General features: G+C 44.1%; 1 protein-coding gene and 1 long non-coding RNA gene across 3 annotated transcripts in view; one reads left to right on the top strand and one right to left on the bottom strand.

The window, feature by feature from the left end:
- The window catches only part of BOD1L1 (biorientation of chromosomes in cell division 1 like 1), a 48,736-nt gene extending 43,925 nt beyond the window's left edge, over positions 1–4,811 (bottom strand). Inside the window, exon 1 of the mRNA XM_015242524.3 lies at positions 4,443–4,811. Within this exon, the coding sequence (XP_015098010.3) occupies positions 4,443–4,679 (237 nt within the window). The 5' untranslated portion in view covers positions 4,680–4,811. The remainder of the gene's footprint in view (positions 1–4,442) is intronic.
- A 4,785-nt stretch (positions 4,812–9,596) lies between these two features.
- Positions 9,597–18,149, top strand: LOC116283899 (uncharacterized). 2 transcript variants are annotated; one of them, XR_012062736.1, is made up of 2 exons: positions 9,597–9,837; positions 16,836–18,149. It is a non-coding gene; the product is annotated as an uncharacterized lncRNA (long non-coding RNA). The 2 variants fall into 2 exon arrangements; XR_012062738.1 differs by having other exon boundaries at positions 9,597–9,841.
- The last annotated feature ends 2,791 nt before the right edge of the window (positions 18,150–20,940 follow it).

The following is a 20,940-nucleotide window of genomic DNA, read 5'->3' as shown; positions in this document are numbered from 1 at the left end:
GAGAAAATGGGAACCCCCTGCACATACAGAGTGCTATGTGATAGCCGAGCTTTCTGATGATTAATCTTCCTACAGTGAAAGGGGAAACTGAGACAAAATATATTTAGGAAAGTACGCAATAACTAGAATACTGAAGGCCTGTACTGGGATGGTGAAAATGGGCTGAAAGGCATGGCTCCAAGAGAAATTATGAAGGGTCAACTACTGGAACTAGGCATTAAATTTGACGTAAGGCACTGGTTCTTAACTGGGAGCAATTTTGCCCCACTCTCACCCCAGGGGACATTTGGCGATGTCTGGAGACATTTCTGATCATCACAGGTGAGGGGAGCTGTTACTGGCATCTAGTGCGGAGAGGGCAGGGATGCTACTGAATATCACACAGTGCACGGGGCAATTCCCCACAGCAAAGAACTATCCAGCCCAAAATGTCAGCTGTGCTAAGGCCGAGCACTCCCGGAACAAAGGAAGGAGGAGAGAGAGAATACATGTGTCATCTCTGCTTCACAGGACACTGCCTAGAAGGATGTTTGACTGCTCAGTCAGGACTGCAAACTTTCTTCCTGGAAGTTGCCCCTACTACTCATGTTTTTTATTTTTATTTATTTTTTTTTAATCTTTCTTTTAGGTGGCTTTTAACATAGATGAGTTTGAGTATTCTCAAATGATTTTAAGTGAAACTGTATAGCCTCATCTTCTGCTATTTGCTCCCTTATCCATCAAAGCTTATTCTCCAGTGATAAGTTCTCACCCCTTTAATCTTGTGCACCTACCACTCCCTGTCCCTGTCATTTGGCAAACTTCTCATCTTCAGAGCTCACCCTAATCTGTGAAGTCAAGCTGACACCCCAGGTAGGACTTTTCCCCATGTTCCATCTATCATTCAAGTAATTCTATGTTGTGGGGAGTAGGGAATATTTATCTCCCTACTGACACGTAAGCCTGTTCCTCCCACAGGAACAAGCTTGTATCTTTGATTCCACACAACTTTTCACACTGTCAGGCAGATAAGCAATTAAAAAGCAGTTGTTAGATGAGAGGACTGGGTAATAATCAAGGCAACACAGATGATAAAGTTTTTATCCCTTTGTGAGAGCCCTTCATCTCTTCCAATTTCCAGACTTTTGCTCATACCTATTCTCTATCCTACCAAAAACGGGCTCACGATCATTTCTCATATTCCTCTCCACTTATCTAAAACCAATGTAAACTGAAATTAATTCCCCCCTCAATGATTCTAAAATTTAATTCTTCTCCCCAGTGTTTCCAAATTCAGAAGCATTAGGCTCAAACATCACAATGCAGTTAGCATTCCAGTTGCCCCACAACAAGCTTCAATTTGAACTACTGCATGTAATTTTCCTGGTTTCTAGGTTCTCCTTTTGGTAAAAAGCCTAGTGATGAGAGAAGTAGCTTGAGTTCCGCTGTTCTCCTGGGAATAGTTATGCATCTCCTTCCTTTTCTGGAGCTCTGGTCAAAAGCCTTGGAGTCACCCTTGACCCCTCCCTTTCTCTTCCATCCCATATTCAAAACAACAGCAAATCCTGTCATCATTAGCATCAAAATACAGCCAGAATCTGACCACTTCCTGCCATCTTTACTGCTACCACTCTGGCCCAGAGCTTTCTCATCTCCTGCCTAGAGTTATGGACCTCCTTGCTTCCATCCTTGCCTGTCTGAAGTCTATTTCCCACAGTGCTAGTGCAAATCTCCTAAGATTAGGGTAACCATATAATTTATTGTCCAAACCAAATCATGACTGAATGTTAAAGGGACGCTGTTGATAATTACATGTGGTCAAGCCATCCAAAATGAAAGTCAGATCACATCCATCTTCTGCTCTACACCTGCCAATGGCCTCTCAGCTTCAGTAAGAGCTAAACTCTTCCGATGGCGTCCATGGCCTGACAGATCTGCGAAGCGAGGGGGCAAGGACACTCCTACCTCACCTTCTATCACTTTCTCCCTCAGCAGGTGCTGCCCTGGGCCTTCCACACTTGCTGCCGGTCTCTTCCTGGAATTGGAGTGCTCAGCCTCCAGAACTGGACAGCTCCTTCAGCTCCTTCAGCTCCTTCAGTAGTGGCTTAAATGTCATCTTATTGAAATCTTTCCCTGAACAACTCACTCAAATCAGCAAACCTTTCCCCCTCATCCTGCTTTCTTTCTTCCACAGAACTTCTCACACACTATTTATTGTCTGTTTTTCTTTTCTGGGATTCAAGCTCCCTATCAGGATGCACTTTTTGTTCACTGCTGTATCCCTGGCACTTAAAACAATGCCTGGTACATTGCAACTATTTGTTGGGTGAATAAACTATATACTTCTGCCTTTGATATTCCTTTTGAATCTAAAAAGGATTCAATAATCACAGTGACTGGGAGCCATTCATAACTGAAAAAGTACCCCCAAACTGGCCCTTATTACCTAAGGAGAGGTGCCAAATTGACTTAGTCAGTGAGCTTCCTGCCTGGGACTGAGAGACAGGCTCTAATCAGTGCAAAGGGGTCAGAAAGGCTTTATAATCTCTTAGCTTGCTCCAAGGACCTGGGAACTGGGTCTACAGTAGAGGAGCCTCCGTGTTAGCTGAATCTTGGGGCTACATTTTAATGTGTCCCCCCCAAATGTTTTAGGACTCTGCTTTTAAAGGATCTGGCAGGGATATTACAAACACAACAATACCATTCAGCGGGGTTGGAGCTGAAGAAAAAATTGAGCGTTAGATGTTGCAGCCCCCCACGTCTCTTCGGTATATTTTAATTTTCAATCTGCATACACAATAATACACAGACTTGTAGGTTTCTGAGAACAGCAAAGTGAAATCTCTACTTGCCTGTGTACATAATCAGCTTTATTTAGTTGAGTCACATTTACTTGGCCATGTCCCATGAAAGGAAGGAAGGAAGGAAGGAAGAGAGAGGGAATGAAGAGGCAATAGGCATTATTTTCAAAAGTTGGTTGTGCATATTCCTTAAAACAAAGTGAGAAGACTATACACATGCTACATAGATGAACATCCCCAAGTAAATTGAATTCTATGTGGTGCAAAAACTCTGACACCTCCAAAAGGCACATTCTACTTCTGGTCTACATGGTGGGCCAGAGTTTTTAAAAGGGAAGATGCCCCCAGATTTTCAGGTAAGTTTTCCCAGAGAAGATAGCAAAATTGTATAGAGTTCACCTCAAAGCCTGGACCCTTTTCTCAAAGAAACATGGTTCTTTAGAAGAGTTGAACATGCTATGAGAAAACGCTCACCTCATCAAAACTTTCGATCAGTGAATCAAAACAGAGCTAAGTAAAACAAACAAACAAACAACCCCCTCCAATTTCCCAGCCATTTCCAACTGAACCTTCCTGCTTCATTTTCTTCCAGACTTCCAGACCCTACTGGATTTCCACCATCTCCCTGAATGTTCCTTCCGGGTGTCCTCTACTCATTCTTAGCTGAACCAGCTAAGTCTACCTGTTTCTGCTAATGCCCTTTCCACTCTGACATGTGGTACAAAATCCCTTCCCCTTCCTAGCTCCAAACTCCTTTTGTACAGGGAATCACTTTGCTGACCTTCCCCCTCTACCCTTTACTCTCCCAAAAGCATTCTTTTGTCCAGTCTTTTTTCCACTTCAATATCTGCTGTCATCTGTCTTCCATCCTTTCCTCAGTTCTCTTCTCCTCACCCCTCATCCCACTTCCTCTCCCTTCTCACTTCAGAGAAGTGACTTGGTCTAAGCTACCTAAGTCGGAGTCACTGGTAGAAACAAAAGTCCTGCTCTCCCCAGCCCACCTTTTCACCGTCCAGCTCTGCCTCCTTACCTTTGCAGCCCTCACAATGTCCAGTAACACACACTGCAAACAGTTTGATTCATTACCTCTTAATCTCTCCAAAGGGCAAATACATGACCCTTACCAGAAATCTTCCTGAGAGGAGGCAAAAATGACTTGGCTACAAAGCAAATAATTTGATTCATTACCACTTAGAAATCTGTCCAAAGGGCAAAGGCATGACCCTTACCAGAAATCTTCAAGAGGGGAGGCAAAAATAATTTGGATAGAATGTACCGGGGGTAAAAATAATCAGAAATGACAGCACTGTTAGCGTTAGTGTTTCCAAACGAGTCTCCAAAAGAACAATGACTTCGTCTTGCTCACTCCTACATTCCCGGCACCTAAGCAGTGCCCGGCACGTAGTAGGTGCTTAACTAAGCTCGTCTGCTACGCAGACGGAACGACAGGCGAATGAATGAGAGCAGCGCGCCTCGCACAGAGCCGGGCACCGAGCAGCAGCTCAAAGAGGAAGCGGCTGCACAGGCAACCCGGTGAGAGGCGCGCTCCAGAGGGGCCCCGGCTGGGGAAGCTGAGGCGCCGCCGGCCCATCGACACACGCGGGAGACCGACACAGGTCGTCCCCGCTCCCCGCACGCCCGCGGCCCCCGCGCGCCCCGAACCTTGGTGTCCACGTCGGCCAGGCAGTCCCTGCGGAACTGGTCGAAGAGCCCCTGGCTCTTGAGGTGGTTCACGATCATGGCCACGAGTTGCGGGTCCCCGGCGCCGGCTCCCGCGCCGCCCGCCCCGCCCGCGCCTGGGCCAGCCCCGGGGCCGGGAGGCGGCGGCGGCGGCTGCGGCTGCGGCGGAGGCGGCGGCGGCGCGGGAGGCGGCGGCTGCGGCTGCGGGTTGGTGGCCATGGCGGCCTGGGCCGGGGAGGGCGCGGGCCCGGGCGGGCGGGCGCTCCTGGGAGGCGGCGGCTGCACCGGTCCCGCCGCCTGAGGGAAGCCAACGGGATGTTGTTACGGAGCCAGCGGATCCGGAGCAACCCCGGAAGTGAAAGGGAACCGGGGGAAGGGAGGAAAAGGCGGCGACAATAGCAACCAGGTCCGGCGACGGGGGCCGGGAGGGGTCAGTTCCCGCCGCCACCAAGCGCGGGCGCCCTCGCGAGGCCGGGCTGCGAAGGAAGCGGCGGTGAGAAGCCGAGCGGCACCGAGAAGCGGGGCGGGCGGCGGACTCTCCGCTGGCGCCTGGGTCTGGAGTCCAGGGCGGCCGGGCGTTCGGCTCGCGCGACTCCCGGGGCCTGAGGGCCGCCTGGGCGCCAGCTCGGAGCCGGCCGGGGCCCGGGAGCGAGACTCGGGCCGGGTTCCAGCCACGGTGGCGTTTGGGCCTGACGCTCTTGCTCCGGTTTCACCGGGCAGTCGAGATCCGCAGACACTTCTAATGCGAACCATAGGTAGAGCTGCTTATTCTAAACTCGCCCATCGCACCTCGTCCTCAGCCTGTGATCCTGCCCACTTTTCTTCCAGGCAGGTAGCTCCAGGGGTCTCTCCTCCCCACCCCACCCCGTTTTCCCTTGAGCATCCCATCCCCTCTTAGTCCCCGAGTGTGCCTGTGGTCTAGAACCCGACTCCTCCGGCACCTTCTTCCTAACGGTGAAGGCAATACCGATAAGCCTTTAGTTTTTAAAGTTTTAATGTATTTTTGTTTGATCAGTAGGTAACGCGTATATAGCACGCATTATGTGCCAGGCGTGGCGTTAAGAACCTTTACCTGCATTAATTCTCCCAGTCTTCAGAACAGCTCTAAACTAGGTCTTACCAGTATCACCAATTTGCAAATCAAGAAACTGAAATCCTGGGGAGATAACATAAATTATCCAACAGACAGCAAACTGCCTGATTCTGGACTGAGTTATCTTTAAAATACTGTTACAAAGCAAAATAAATATTACACATTTTAATAATTAGTCAATGGAATGTAAAAGTTATGGGAAAATGCATCTCTTGGTGAAATAGATTTTGTTGCTTTTTAAAATTCATAGGTCTGTGGATGAATATGTCATTGCTAGAAGGGGAAGGATTGAACATAATTTTATTTCTATTTCTAGTTTTTATGGTTGTATGCCCTGAGAAACTGTGTTCATATAAGCAAATACTATTACTGGGAACAGAGTTTTATGGTAGCAATCTCACTCAAATTTTTTGATCGCAGAAAATTTGATTTGATACTCTTTGAGTTGACTGTTCAATTAGGCCCTTCTTCAGTTTCGTTGAAAGTAAAGAATTGAAAGTCAGCTGACTTGCCAAAGTATTTGTTTACTTAGGGCTGGGTTACATAAGCCCCTGGGGTATAGGGGCAGGAACCCCAGAGGAGGAGAAATATTGTGATGGAGGGGTAGGTGGGAAGAGAGGGAGAGAGGCCTTCTGGTGAAGTGGGACATATCAGTCACCTTAGTTATTCGTACTTTACGTGACAGGAGAGTTCTGTGTGGATAATCGGAAAGATTAGTGTGCATCAGAATCTCCTGGAGGGCTTGGTAAAACACAGTGCTGGCCCCATCCTCAGAATTTCAGGTTTGGTAGGTCTGGGGCATGGTTTGAGACTTCTCATTTTTAACAAATGCTTATGGATCACCATTTGAAAAATATTGGACTAGACTAGCTATGCCCCACAGGCCTAATCTGGTTTACCTGTTTTTATAAGTAAAGTTTTATTGGAACATAGCCATACCCATTGGATTTGCTTTGTTTCCATTGTCTCTGGTTGCTTTTGCTGCAAGGCCAGAGTTGAGACCGCCTGACTTGCAAAAGTGAGCTTTACCATCTGGCCCGTCACAGAAAAAGTCTGCCAGCACCTGGACTAAAAGGAGGCAGCAAAAGTGTGGTTGTGAGACTTTGGAGTTGAGAAGCCTGTATTCAAGAACGTCTGCCATTCCCTAGACTACAGGTTGCCTCTCTGAACAGTGGAGATGATGTCTAATTCACAGGGTTGTTGTAATGACTAATGGCTTTGGGGGAGGTGTTGTTGGATATACTGAGACACAACTCTAAAATAGGAATTTTCTCATCAGTGTTTAAGGACTCTGATAGTCATTTATGGTCCCCTTAAGTGATTGGTTGCCTTTTTGTTGTATTTTTATTCCATGCTTTCTAGTTTCAACATATTTTTGTTTTTGTTTTTGGAAGAGGATACTCCTTTTATGCAGATAACTACTTTTAAATATTTCTTTGCTTTTAAGATTTAAACTTATGCTAGTGATAATAAGATTTACAAAAGTAAGATTCATTATGAAGTTAAGCATCCAGTGTCTATTAATGTTGCTGAGTTGCTGGTTATTTTGACAGTTGGGATGGCAATATATCCAATAGCTTGAAATAAAAGTTACTCCTTTAAAGGCTTGTAAAAATGAAAAGAATTTTGCATTTTAAAGAGTTAGTCTTTGATTAGATTGTTTTTATTTAAAAAAGGCCATGTGAGAGAGTGTGTGTGTGCGTGCGTGCATGCGTGCGTGCGTGTGTTTACTGAGTAGTCTATCTAGATGGTATATGGTGACCTGAAAACCGAAAGCTCCAGGAATGAAACTAGAAAAGTTAAAAATGCAAGAAGATCTGAGGAAATGATGTGATGTCATCTGAATAACCCAAATCCAATCCAAGTCATCTGGGAAGAAATTCTGAGAGGGATGAGAAAACAGTGATTGTAACCAAGAAGTTATATCCCTAAGTAATGAAATTATTCTACCTCTGAATAAAGAATAATTTCAGAGGGGCAATGGCTGGCAGAGCATCGAGGAAAGGAAGGGATCCCCATCGCCTGGAACTGGCGTTGTCTATGGAAAGCACGCATTTGCTAGTAGGCACCAGCCATTTCTTGATCTAATTCATTCTTTTCTGACTCTGTGGTCGTTAGACAACCTTTGGGTCCTGTTTGGCTTCACATTTGGCTTTGCCTGTGGAAAGAAGAAATGCTATTCAGCAAATATAGGAAACTCTCCACAGGTGATTATCTCTCTCCCCATGGATGACTTTTATGCACACAAGGCCCTAAAAGCTTGGTTAATGATAAAATCACTTGGGATTCAGATCCATTCTTTGTATGTATTGATATTCACCTTCTGACCTTGCAGGTCTGAGGTCTGGGCCCCACACTGTGGTGAGCAAATTGAGGTATCTCTGTGGGGCCATTCTGGATGTTCTGTCTTGGGTAACTCACATTTATTGGCCTTGTTTTAAATCTAAATTTAAATCCCACAAGTTCCTTGTAGAAAATGAAGAAAACCCAGAAGTTTACTGATAACAGCTAGTTGTCTAGTCTAGAGATAAACCCCTGATACAAGCTGCACCAATTAGAACTATCCTGGAGATTTTGGAAAGTATTCGGTGTCCCTCTCTGGTGGCCACACCTGATGTCTGGAGTAGTCAACCGCCAGATCCTCGGTGGATAGAGCCAGTCTGCGGAAGGAAAAATATCTGACAACCCACAGAGTGAAGCACAGATAAGAGATGGATGACAAAATCCCTGCCTGTCCTCCACAGGTTCCTGCAGCCCAGTTATTCTCGTCCTTACCCATCCTTTGACCATGTGAAACAAATACCAAAGAAACATTCAAACTAGTAAAAAGTCCTGTTGTTTAATATGGAATATGCCTTGTTATGCTGATGTGAGGGACTGTGAAAACGGGTGGCATGTGCATGGAATTCTAGTGAGTATCAGCACTGGTCACCGTCTCCCGCTGGTAAACAATCTGAACCTTGGCTTGACACTTCCTACTAGTCCATGCTGGCACACCTCAAAACCTCAATACAAATCTGATGTTCTGCAAGCCATCTGGAGAGAAGCGGGCAGGGCACAGCCATTCAAGGAATGACAGACAGCAATTAACACTAAAATGGTGGAAGATTCAACTCCCAGTAGGTTTGAGGATTGAGATGGTGGGAGGTTTGACTTCTAGTAGAACTTAAGCTTCATTATATGCTCCTTGTAACATATTAACATGATAAATAACATGCCCGCAGGTGTCATGACAGCCCCAAGGCTAACCACAAAAAGCCCAAGAGTGGGCGGTGGCCCAATTCCTGGGAATCTCAAGCCCTTCCCTAGGGTAGTTGGAATGGTCCCACCTGTAGGCCTGTGAAGCTACTGAGCCCATAAAGACTGGCAACACCACTCCTGGCCGCCTCTTGCTCCCTCATCTTTGGAGGCAACCTGCACTCTGTCTACGGAGTGTGTACCTACTTTTACTCTAATCTGAGCACCCAACCCCCTACACCTCGTGGCCTTTCTCTTGCCCTCTGAAACAGCCTACACTCTATGCAGTATGTATCTCTCTAAATAAATCTACATTTACTCAACTGTGGCTTGCTTTTGAATTCTTTCCTGCACGAAGCAAAGAACCCACATTTGGTGGGGCATGTCCCAGGGACCCAACTGAGACCTGGGACACAGCTGTCTTCACGCCCCACATCTGTTTTTCCTGCATTACTTTTTCCTATTAGTGCCTCAGTTACTCCAGGGGAGCCATGAATTTGGGGGTGGGGGTGGGGAACAACTCTCTAAAAGTATTGCCAAACAAAAGTTGACATGCCACTTGCACAGTGAGGCCAAACTGAAATGGAGTTTGCAGTAGAGAAAGATTTACTGCGGGGCTAAGCAAGGAGAACCTGTGGCTGGTGCTCAAAAACCTGAACTCCCTGATGGTTTCAGGGAAGAATTTTTATAGGCAACATTTAGGGTGAGGGTTGCAGGGTGTGTGATTTTCTCCTGGTTGGCTGGTGGTGAGGTAACAAAGCAATGTTCTAGGAATCTTGTGCTCAGCCTGAGGTTACTAACCTCCGCTTGGGAGGGGGCCTTAGTTCCCACAGAACTCGAAGATACATTGTTATGTATATTCCTTGAGGAGGAACCAGGACCCTGCTTTACCCCTGGAGTTGAATCTTATGTCTCAAGAGATATCAGAGTTGGTTGGAAAAATAGAAGAAATGCCCACTTCTTGAAAGAAAATTGAATAAAAATACTCATCAGTAATTCTTTCAGACAATGAATACTGAACTAATGATCGTACATTTCTGGATTTAAGTAAGTAAGTAAACAGCCTTGCTGTTTTCTAGCTTTATGACTGTGGGCAAACCGTTCAACCTCTCTGTACCTTATTTTCTTATTTGTAAAATACAAAGAATAACAGACTTACCATGAGGTTTTGGGAAGACTGAGATAACTCATTCATTCCTTAAGTATCTGTTGGGCTCCTACTATGTGCCAGGAGAAAGCAGACAAACCATTTCCCTACCAGTGCTCCCATTCTAGTCAAATTAGCTGGTCAACAAACAAACAAATGCACAAATAAAATATCAAGCAGGGATAAGTACTCTGCCTAGGATGAAGTAGAGTGATACCATGGAGGTTGACTGGATAGCAACTCTCAGGTTAGGGAGAATCATTCTCAGATCTGAATGCCACAGTGAAGCTGGCCATGAGGAAATGAGGTGTAGCTGGTGCTAAGGTCCTGGGGCAGGAATCAGCTTGATGTGTTTGAGGATCAGAAATAAGGTCATTGCAGCCAGAGGATACTGGGCAAAGGACAGAGTGGTAGCAGATGGAACCAGATCACGTAGGGCTTGGATAACAAGGATAGGAAATGTGTTTTGTCTTAAGTGCAATGAAAAGCCCCTGGAGAATTTTAAGCTGGTGAATGACATGATTTCACAATGGATGTAAGGTGTTCACCACTGATCCTCGCACAGGGAAAACGCAGTGTGTATTAGCTGCTGTTACCTTTTCATTTAATCCTCATATCAATCCTCTGTTACTGTGAAAGGAAATCATTCCAAACTTGATCTGGGGCAGAACTTTGTGGGCTGATGTGATTTTCAGCCTCTTTGGGAAGGATCTAGCCTTCCTAATAAAGCTCCAGAGTATTTTTCTGATGGACTTTAAAGCAATTTAGATTCCTTCTGGGGAGTCATATTGGCTGCACACCGCTCTTGTAGTTTAGGTGTGCCCAGTAACCCTTAGCCAGGCATGCAGAGCTACGGCACTCTCTAAGCCGTATGCTTTCCTAATAACCTTCAAACCGGACATTCCTCTCCTAAAACTTTAATCGAGTAGCGTTTAAGTCACTTTTGCTTTTTCTCCTAAAGAAGATCTTTGAACTATTTTTTTTTTGAGATCTTTTCCCTTGCCAACAAACTTGCAGTGAAATGTGGATCAATGTTTATACTCAGTTCATCCCAGAAACTGCTTTGACAGTGTCAGTAATATCACCCTCTACAGACAAGGAGACTGAGCCTTAGAAATGTTAAGTAACTTGGTCAAGGCCACAGTTTCCCAGCCAAGGCCTATGCCCTTAAGCATTCCAGTGTACTCCCTGCAGGAAGACCAAACTCAACATAAGCCAGTGTTCTTAGAAGAAAAGCAATTTAGAACCTAAGCGATGGCCCAGTCCCCAGGCATCATATTTCTTTTATTGCAGCCTCATTATTGTGTTTTATTTTATACTTATTTTTAATGACAGGTTCACCGTGACCTCCCTTTATTCCCCCCAAGATATGTGTGTGTAGTTCATCTCCAATCCCACTCTGCTTTTTGATTTTTCAAGAGTTCTAATTTGTTCTTTCACAAATTGAACCCAATCCTAACAAGAAAAGACTTTTTCTCCAGTTTGTCAAGATCTACAGAATCTATTCTTCTGGTCTTGGATGTCATCTACTTGAATCTTCAGTCTATCCAAGCCCAGAGACTTAATTCATTAGTGTCTGTGACTCATGCCAAACACATGAACAGACTGTGTGAGTCTGCCAAGCTGAAGTAAACAATGCATTTGCTCTTGTGAGAAAAATCCTGAATGAAATCATTGAAGGATGCTAAAACCCTCTGGGTTATTTCAGACTGGAGGATGGGGGAAGTCCCTACTTCTAACTAACAAGTATTAGTTTCTTAGAACAAAATTGATTTCATGGGTGTACTGGAACCAGTTTAAATAAAGTTATGTTAAATTTTCAGGAAATTTGTGAAGTAGTTGATGCCAAGTTGTTACCAGAGAGTAGGTTCTTGTCTTGTCACAGAAAGAATTCAGAGACGAGACACAGAGGTCGAGGGTAAAGTGAGGATTTATTAAGCAATAGTTTGCTCTCAAGTGGAGAGTGAGTAGACTCAGGTGAGTAGCTGTACTGAATTTCTTTGGCAAGCTGATTACATGAGCTGTAAAAATGAATTGGCAGAATATTCATTGGAGAAGGAGGGGTTTGGAGCCCTATTTCCTGATTTTCATCCCAGCTCCACCTTCCTGAGGGAAAGAGGGATTCTTGTCCTTATTTAGTCTTGATTAGAAGTGTCATGGAATTAGTGCATGATGGGTACTTCTAATCTGCAAGGCTAATTTTATTGTAATGACAGCATAATGAGCAAAAGGTTATATTTGGATGTCAGAGATTCTTGCCTTATCCCACCTTTCTTTGTCTGCCTCCAGGACACTTGTCAACCCGAAATGTGTGGTTTCTTATCAGTCTGTAGGTTCCTGCTTTTCGTTGTCTGCCCAAGGGCTCCTGTTGTTCACAAGATGTGTGGTTTCCTGCCATTTGGCCCATGCCCTGCTTTCTCTGCTCATATCTAGCTCTCTGCCTGCTCTAAGAAAGTCAATAGCTTGAAATTGGCTGGAGTATTTATATTACAAAAATTGGCAAATGCCACACATCAGGGCTTTCTTACCCCACAGAGCCAGCCTTTTGAACACTCAGCAGCACACCTCAGCACTGCAAGTACCCTTCTGGCTCATGGTCTTCTTCCACCTAGTTATAGAAGAGGAGGGCATGGGAAGAGAGTGGTCCTGTTTCCAAGACAGGTTTTGTGAAGGAAAAGCCAGGCTGGTCTAAAAAGATAACTCACAAGTCTAGGAATGTGAAGGAGAAGCTGGGCTGGTCTAACAAGATAACTCACAAATCTAAGTATCGGAATACTGATCTGAGTTCTGCTGGACTAACTTGTGAATCTAAGTTAATTAGTGTTGGTTTGCTGTTCATGTTTTTTTGCTAGCCAGCTGGATTTTCAAAGATATATAACTGGCTTTGGAATGTTGGTTTGCTGCCTCCCTGCCTTCATTTTTGTGATAATGATGCTGCTAAAGCTGTTCCATGCCTACTGGCCGAATACCCCAAGCTTGTACTTTACCCTATAAAACCTCATGCACACGTCTTGGAGGTGCTCAGAGTTTCGGAGCAGAAGCCCCTCTGAGACCGCCGGCGTAATACATCTGAGTACTCCAACCCTCCGAGTGGTGCTTGTTTCTTGGCTGGCCCGTCATTTCCGTGACAGTTTTTGGCTCCTGCATTTTTCCCTGTCACATACTCTGTCAAGAGTTCTATAGTCAAACAGACCCCACATTCTTAGCAGAGATGAGGTTCACCATTATTTTACCCTCAGGTTTAATCCCATATCCATTACCACTTGCTCTGTGACTTGTGCTGGTCAGTTACCCACATCTCTAGACCCATTTCCTCATCCCTATAATGAGGATAATATTGCTAACCTCATAGTTTGTTTGCAAGTGTGTATGGGGTAAGGGAGGTTACCCATGAAGTGTTTTGCTTAGAACTTGGTGAATTGTAAGTTTTTCATAAGCAGTATCTCTAATTAAAATGACATTATTAGTCAGTAGGTATTCACTGACACTTACAGAACTCCTGCCCTTGAGGCTCTTGTTAAGTGCCAGTGTCTAGAGGGCTCGTATCTCTGGTCCAAAGCCTTGAGTCAGCCTGGCTCACACGTTTCCCCCACAAGGTGGCGTTCCCTTTCTGCCTGTGCTTGTTAAGGCCGGGAGCCCTGGCATGGGTGTGATTCCCTTGTAATCCAAGCCACACCAGCCATACCCTCTCTTTCATTCAGTGTCGGCCTCCCAGTGATACCTCAAGTGCATCGAGCTTGACGATCTTTTTGGCTAGAAAGAAACAGGAGAAAGAAACACTTGAAATATGTTGATTTGGCCTGTATGACTTTTCATTGACATGAAGAAGGAGGATTTTGTGTCTCTGTGGAAAATCTTCCTTTTATTCACTGCAAGGATGCTTTTAACTGGTAGGAAGCTGAAGTCTTTGCGAGGTTCCTCCTGGTTCCTTTTCCCTCATTGTCAAGAATCCTCAGGGCAACATGATAGAGTGAAAATCAACATGGGGCCAGCAGTCAGACAGACCTAGATCTGACATATGATTCTGCTGCTTATTGGCTGAATGTTCTTGGGCTACTTATTTGAATTTCTAACTCTCAGTTTCCTAATCCATACAATGGGGGTGTCTGTCTGTTTGTTTATCTATCTATCTATCTATCTATCTATCTATCTATCTATCTATCTATCTATCTATCATCTATCTATCTATCTAATCTATCTATCTATCTATCTATCTATCTATCTATCTATCTATCTATCTATCTATCTATCTATCTATCTATCTATCTTGGGTTAGTCCTGTACTTCACAATCTGCTTCACATTAGATTCATTTATGGAAATTTGCAAAAACAGTTGATTCCTTGGCTCCAGTTCAAAAGACTGATTCACTTGGGCTTGGTTTCAGCCCGAACATCAGTCTGTTTTAGAATTTCCAGGTAATTCTATGTGTAGTGAAGTTTTAAGAACAGCTGAGATCCTATTATTAAGCCTCTCTAGGCCTCAGTTGGCTCACATGCTCAGAATCTGAAAGTCCTTGGACCTCAGCAGCTCATACAAATGCAAAATGAGTCTCTTTTGCCGACGGCCACTTTGTGACTGTAATCTTTGACCTGTTCAGATTAGCAGACACTGCAGTCTCCCTCGCACCCACTTCTTGTCTTCAGAGGCCGTTCCTGGGAAGCCCAAGAACCCCTACTGTTGTTCTGCAGGTGAGGAGAACAACACCTGGGACCCTTGTCCTCTGCTGAAGCTGGGCAGTCCCTGTGGTCGGGAGAAATGTCAGCCCTTGCCACGATTCCACAGAGAGCAGTGGGGTGATGTGGCTTCTCCTGGGTCTCCCTCGGTCAAGGATGTTCATCCCTCCAGTTGGCCTGGATTGTCAAGGACAGGGCCCATCAGGGGTCAACTCTTTCATTTCACACAAGAGCAGACATTTCCTTAGGCACAGCCCATCACCCCGACAGCCGTCTCATGAGGCAAAGGAGCATCTCCTCCCTGTCCAGAACCAGCTGCTCCTATGTCCTTTACCTGGGCTGCCCAGTCCACACTCCTCCCTCTTGACGAATTTCCTCTTGGAAATCCTTTTTCTTCTCACCGTCTGGCCTCAAGTGGGCCCACCCTTGTCTACCAGATGTGTTCTAATAAGTGCAGTAAGTAGATAAATACCAGACTTTTCTCCCAGCAGGCTCCTTGGCCCCCCGTGCAGGCTCACATATGTAAAAGGATGTATGAGAGAGGGTTCATATCAATTTACTTAGCAACCTCTTCTAAACCCAGGCCCTTCCCAAGTTCCACCTCCACCAAAAAAAAAAAAAAAAAAACCCTTCCCCAGAATCAATGGGTAAGGATTCATTCACTTTGCACATGTGTCAGAGGGACTGCCAAAGTGATTATTTCCATGATAAAGAGACAGTTTGCCCCAAAAGTCAGTTCAGGTTTTCACCATGAGCACAGAAGCCACATAAAACAACCAAGATAGCAGTGTCCTTAGTTTCAACTAATTCTAGGATTCAGTCTCCTCTGGACAGTCCATCACATGTAGATGGGGTTGACGTGAATGGCAGCCTCACCGGGTGGCTGAGAATAACAAGTGAGAAACATGTAGAAAGAACAATTTCTAATGTCTTATTTTTTTCTAATAAAATAGTTTTTTTTTTAATAATTTTTAAAAAAATTTGTGGGGAGGTAACCAGGTTTTATTTTTTAGAGGAGGTACTGGGGATTGAACCAAGGACCTCGTGCATGCTAAGCATGCACTCTACCACTTGAGCTATGCCCTCCCCTGTAATGTCTTATTATTATCACTGTTGCTGGTTATGCATATCAGCATCTAATAAAAGTTGCCACTTTGAACAGTAGGTACCTCAGGACCAAGTTATCTCCCCTCCTCTTCCTGCCCCTGTACAGTAGTCAGTATAAGGGTCCGGAATCCTGACCAATACAACCTGGTAGTCCCAGGTTCTCACCCTGTCACCCAAAAGTCACAGTAGTTGGAGTAATGGAGCCTCTCCACTTAAATGCAGGGCTGTGGGCCCAAGTGTTACTTGCTGTCTCTCTCTCCTGCTTTGGTAATGAGAACAATTCAAGAGAGTAACTTTTGATCAGGTGGCCTTTGAGTTGCTTCTTGAGCTTTGGTTTTCCTCTGAATAGACCCAAGTGTCTTCAAGAGGTTAGGAGAAAACTGGAGAATGTCTGGCTTGAGCCATGTTCTCCACCGTACTAAACCCAAAGCCCTAAATATTGCAGCTCTCGGGGACTTGCCTGGCCTTTTAGAGAAGTGCAGTACAGGATCTTGATTCTCATGTGGTTCCTTGAGTCTGCTGTCTATCTTTCAGGAATCTGAGAGGAAGCAGGCTTATAATGAGCACTCCTAAGCCTAGAACAGTTCTTCTTCCTGAAAGGCTAAACACTTTCACCCTGGGGTTTTAGTGACCACTGACATTTTAAGAAATGTGCGCATGTCTCTCAAAGGAAGGTCAATTTGGGGATCATCTTGCAGTTACTAGCTATGGATGATCTGGGTCTGATTACCTAAGGGGCCAGCTTGTCTCCCTTATGGATGGTCATGAGACATACTCTGGAGATGGTGCTGACTGGGCTCAGTGGTTGACTGGATGGAGCAGGAAGGGATGGGGAGATAATCTGCTGGGTAAGTTTCCTTTAGAGCAAACACTGGCTAACTATAGCTAGCAGGTCAAATAACGCTTCCAGTTTTTGTTTTTAATTTTTTATTTTGAAATTAATTAAGACCAAATTGCTACCTGTTTTATAAATAAATTTTACTAGGATGTTACCACACTTATTTGTTTATAGATTGCCTACAGCTGCTTTCATGATACAATAGCAGAATTGAGCAACTGCAACAAATAATGTATGACTTGCAAAGCCTAACATTTGTACCATCTGGCTCTTTACAGAAGAAATTTGATGGCCCCTGTGCTAGATTCAAGGATGCTTCTCCCAACTGCCTCAGTTTCCTCCTGGCTGCAGCCCAAAGGCCACAAGACCCCACTGAATCAGAGAACTCCAGGGTTAGGAGGCATTAGTGGGCTTCCAGTGAAATTTCTCATCTGAGGCCAGAATCTCCCAAGGATACCTTCTCAAGAGATCCCCTGGAGGCGAAGGCACACCACTGCCTGCAGAGGCCAAGTCACCTTCTTTGGGAAGTTCTGGCTGCTGGAAAATCACTCCTTACACGGAACTAAAATCTGGTGGAAAAAAAAGAATTTGTTCAGGTTTTATTGTTCATAATCCCATCTCCAGCCTTTGGAGGAGGAAGACACTGTCACCAGCAAGATGGTCTGTGCTGTCTGTCTTGTGTGGGGCAGCACAACGGGTAGGGAGGAGATCTGCAGAAACTGTGTGCTCTGCGTGGAAGAAGATGCTGGATGCCTCTAGAGAGAGGAATCCAGAAAAGGGATGCTGGAGGGGCATGGCTGAAGGGGAGGGGTGAGAGAGGACCTGCAGGCGGGGAAGGAGACAGGAGTATGGGAGCTGTCTCAAATTATTCTTCAGTGCTTCTGGAGTAGGACTTGAGTGTGTGGGTGTGTTTCTAGATGCTTCAAGCCATTGAAATGTCCTTCAAGGATATGGTCCAGGTGTATTTGAGTTGTGTCAGTTTCCCTGACGTTCCCATAAAACAATCTCATACTGTCAGTCCCAAGAGCTTTCAGACCAAGCAGCACCATAGCCATAATGATCCAAATCCCACCTCACTGTCTTCCTTCCTGGCTACAGGTTTCCTCTTCTCTCACCTCAAAGGTTGCTTCAAACCAGAAGGCATGGAAGGAGAGAGAGGTGGCGGGAGACCATGCGCCATCTCCTTGGCCCAGGGTAGAAGGTTTTCCAGGGCACAGAGTAATGCACAGACCTCCAGAGCTATGTTAGAGATCCCGTATTCAAGATCTATACCTGCAATAATTGTGTGTGCAAACTTTTGTTACCATTTCTCTTCTTTGTGCCTCAGTCTCTTCCTCTGTACAACAGGAGGCTGGGGCTAGGAAAGTGCTCAAATCCTGCTTGTTGCACTTGAGTGTTCTACAAGGGGGCTTTGGAGGTGTGGGGCAGGACGCGCCACAGTGAGGATGCTAAGGGGCTGGGTTTCCTGGCCATCCTACTCAACTTTCATCTAAGCATCTCTGTGCTATCTATTGGGTAGACTGGGATTTCTTAAAATCTGTTAATACTAAATTTCTGCTGCTAAAGAAATAAAAAGGCTAGAATCCAGTGAACTTTATCTGTATTTCTCTATGCTGTAGTGCATGTCTCACTAGAGGGATTCACGCTGGGTTGTTTTTGTGATACATGGATGAACATTATTTTTATTGAGATATACTTGACATAACATTATATTAGTTTCAGGTTTACAACATAATTATTTGATATATGTATATATATACAAAATGATCACCACAGTAAGTCTAGTTAACATTCATCACTATAAATAGCTGTAATTTTTCTTCTTGTGATAAGAACATTTAAGATTTACTCTCGTAACAACTTTCAAATATACAATGCAATATTGTTAACTATATTCACCACACTGTATATTACATAGTCAAGATTTATTTCTTTTATAATTGGAAATTTGGAAGTTTGTACCTTTTGACTTCCTTGACCTTTGTTGTTCACCCCACCTCACCTCAGGTAACCACCAGTCTGTTCTTTGCATCTGGGTTTGGTGGGGTTTTTTGTTTTATTTTTTTTTAAGATTCCACTTATAAGTGAGATCATATGGCATTTGTCTTAGTCTGACTTATGCCACCCTGCAAATGACAGGATTTCATTCTTTTTATCTCTGAATAATATTCCATTGTGTATACATACTACATCTTTTTATCCATTCGTCCTTTCAGGGACACTTAGGTTGTTTCCATGTCTTGGCCATCCTAAATAATGCTGCAATGAACACGGAGGTTCATATATCTTTATGAGTTAGTATTTTTGTTTCCCTTAGACAAATACCCAGTAGTGGAGTTCCTAGACCATATGGTAGTTCCATTTTTAATTTTTTGAGGAATCTCCATACAGTTTTCCATGGTGACTGCACCAATTCACATTCCCACCAGCAGTGCACAGTCTTCCTTTTTCTCCACATCCTTGCCAACACTTGTTATTTCTTGTCTTTTTTTTCTTCCAGTTTTATTGAGGCATAATTGACATATGCACTGTAGCAGTTTAAGGTGTCCAGCATAATGATCTGACTTACATACATGATGAAATGACTGCCACAATAGATGTAGTGAACATCTGTCATCTCATATAGATTTGACATTAAAGAAATAGAAAAACAATTCTTTTCCTTGTGATGAGACCTCTTAGGATTCACTCTCTTAAGGATTTTCATGTATAACATACAGCAGTATGAATTTTCTTTATCACATTGTACATTCTATCCCTAGTACTTATTTATCTTATAACTGGAACTTTGTACCTTTTGACTACCTTCATCTAATTCCCTCTTCTCCTGAGCCCCGCTTCTGGTAGCCACAAATCTTATCTCTTTTTCTATGAGTTTGTTTGTTTCTGAGATGTAACTGCCCCACAACACCGTATTAGTTCCTGGTACACAACATAGTGATTCAGTATTTCCATACATTTCAAAATGATCACCATAATAAGTCTCATTGTCACCTGTCTCCATACAAAGATACTGCATAATGATTGACTATGTTTCCCACGCTGCTCTTTCATGTCTGTGACTCATGTATTTTGTAACTGAGAGTTTGTACACCTTCCTCTCCCTCACCTAGTTCTCTCCTCTCCCCACCCCCTTCCCCTGTAGCAACCACCTGTTTGTTCTCTGTATCTAGGACTGTTTCTGTTGAGTTATATTTGTTCATTTGTTTTGTTTTTTATATTCCACATATAAGTGATATCATATCGTATTTGTCTTTCTCTGACTTATTTCACTTAGTACAATACCCTCTAGGTCCATCCATGTTGTCGCAAATGACAAGATTGCATTCTTTTCAATGGCTGAGTAATTTAATGTCTAAAAACACTATGGAAAAATATATATACAGTAGAATATATATATATGTGTGTATGTGTATGTATGTATATATATATATATACATACATACACATCATATATACACATCACATCTTCTTTATCTGTTCTTTTGATGGACACTTGGGTTGCTTCCATATCTTGACTATTGTAAATAATGCTGCTATGAACATGGGGCTGCATTAACTTTTTGAACTACTGTTTTCATTTTCTTTGGATAAATGCCAAGAGTTGAGATTGCTGGATTTTATGATAGCTCGATTTTTAACTTGTGAGGCACCTCTACACTGTTTTACATAGTGGCTGCACAATTTACGTTGCTACCAACAGGTCATGGGGTTTCCTTTCTCCACATCCTTGCCAGTACTTGCCAATTATTGCCTTTGGATAATAGCCATCCTGACAGGTGTGAGGTGAAATTTCATCGTGGTTTTAACACTTAAAATTTTCATAGTTACCATGTTTATTTTAATACCTATAGGGAAAATCAAACCAGCACATCAAGTGTATGATTTTATTGATCTATAGCTAAGGATGAGGTCAAACGTAGTCAAATAAGCGGGTTATTTAAAGGAAGAGAAGAGGTAAATAATAGGATCATATAGGAATATGGCAAATATGATTGACATTTGGGAAGACTGGCAAAGTGGCCTCTGCACCCCTCCTGGCTGTGACATTCTAGCATTCTTTCCCTTCCCAGTCTTTCATCCTGTTTCCTCTGCTTCCCCAGGACAGAAAACATTGCAGTGTGTATTTTTAGGCTAAAAAATAGTGGCCCTGACATGCCCGAGGTCGGTGCTCACTGGGTCCTCTCGGTCCTGCTATGCAAAGGGCTCTGTTTTGTCAGGGAGCAGCTCTGTTTGCCCACCTCTGGTCTCTGATGAGGTACATGAAGCCGGCAGGAAACAGACCAAATTGAGAGCAAGAAAAACAGGCAGAGCTCTGCGGAAAGTGCGTGGCTGCACTTCATGGGATTAGCCAAGGGGCTCTTTGCTCCATTAGCAGAATGC

This window comes from Vicugna pacos, chromosome 2 (genome assembly GCF_048564905.1).
Source record: "Vicugna pacos chromosome 2, VicPac4, whole genome shotgun sequence".
Taxonomy (NCBI): domain Eukaryota; kingdom Metazoa; phylum Chordata; class Mammalia; order Artiodactyla; family Camelidae; genus Vicugna; species Vicugna pacos.
This window is presented reverse-complemented; position numbering and strand designations above follow the sequence as displayed.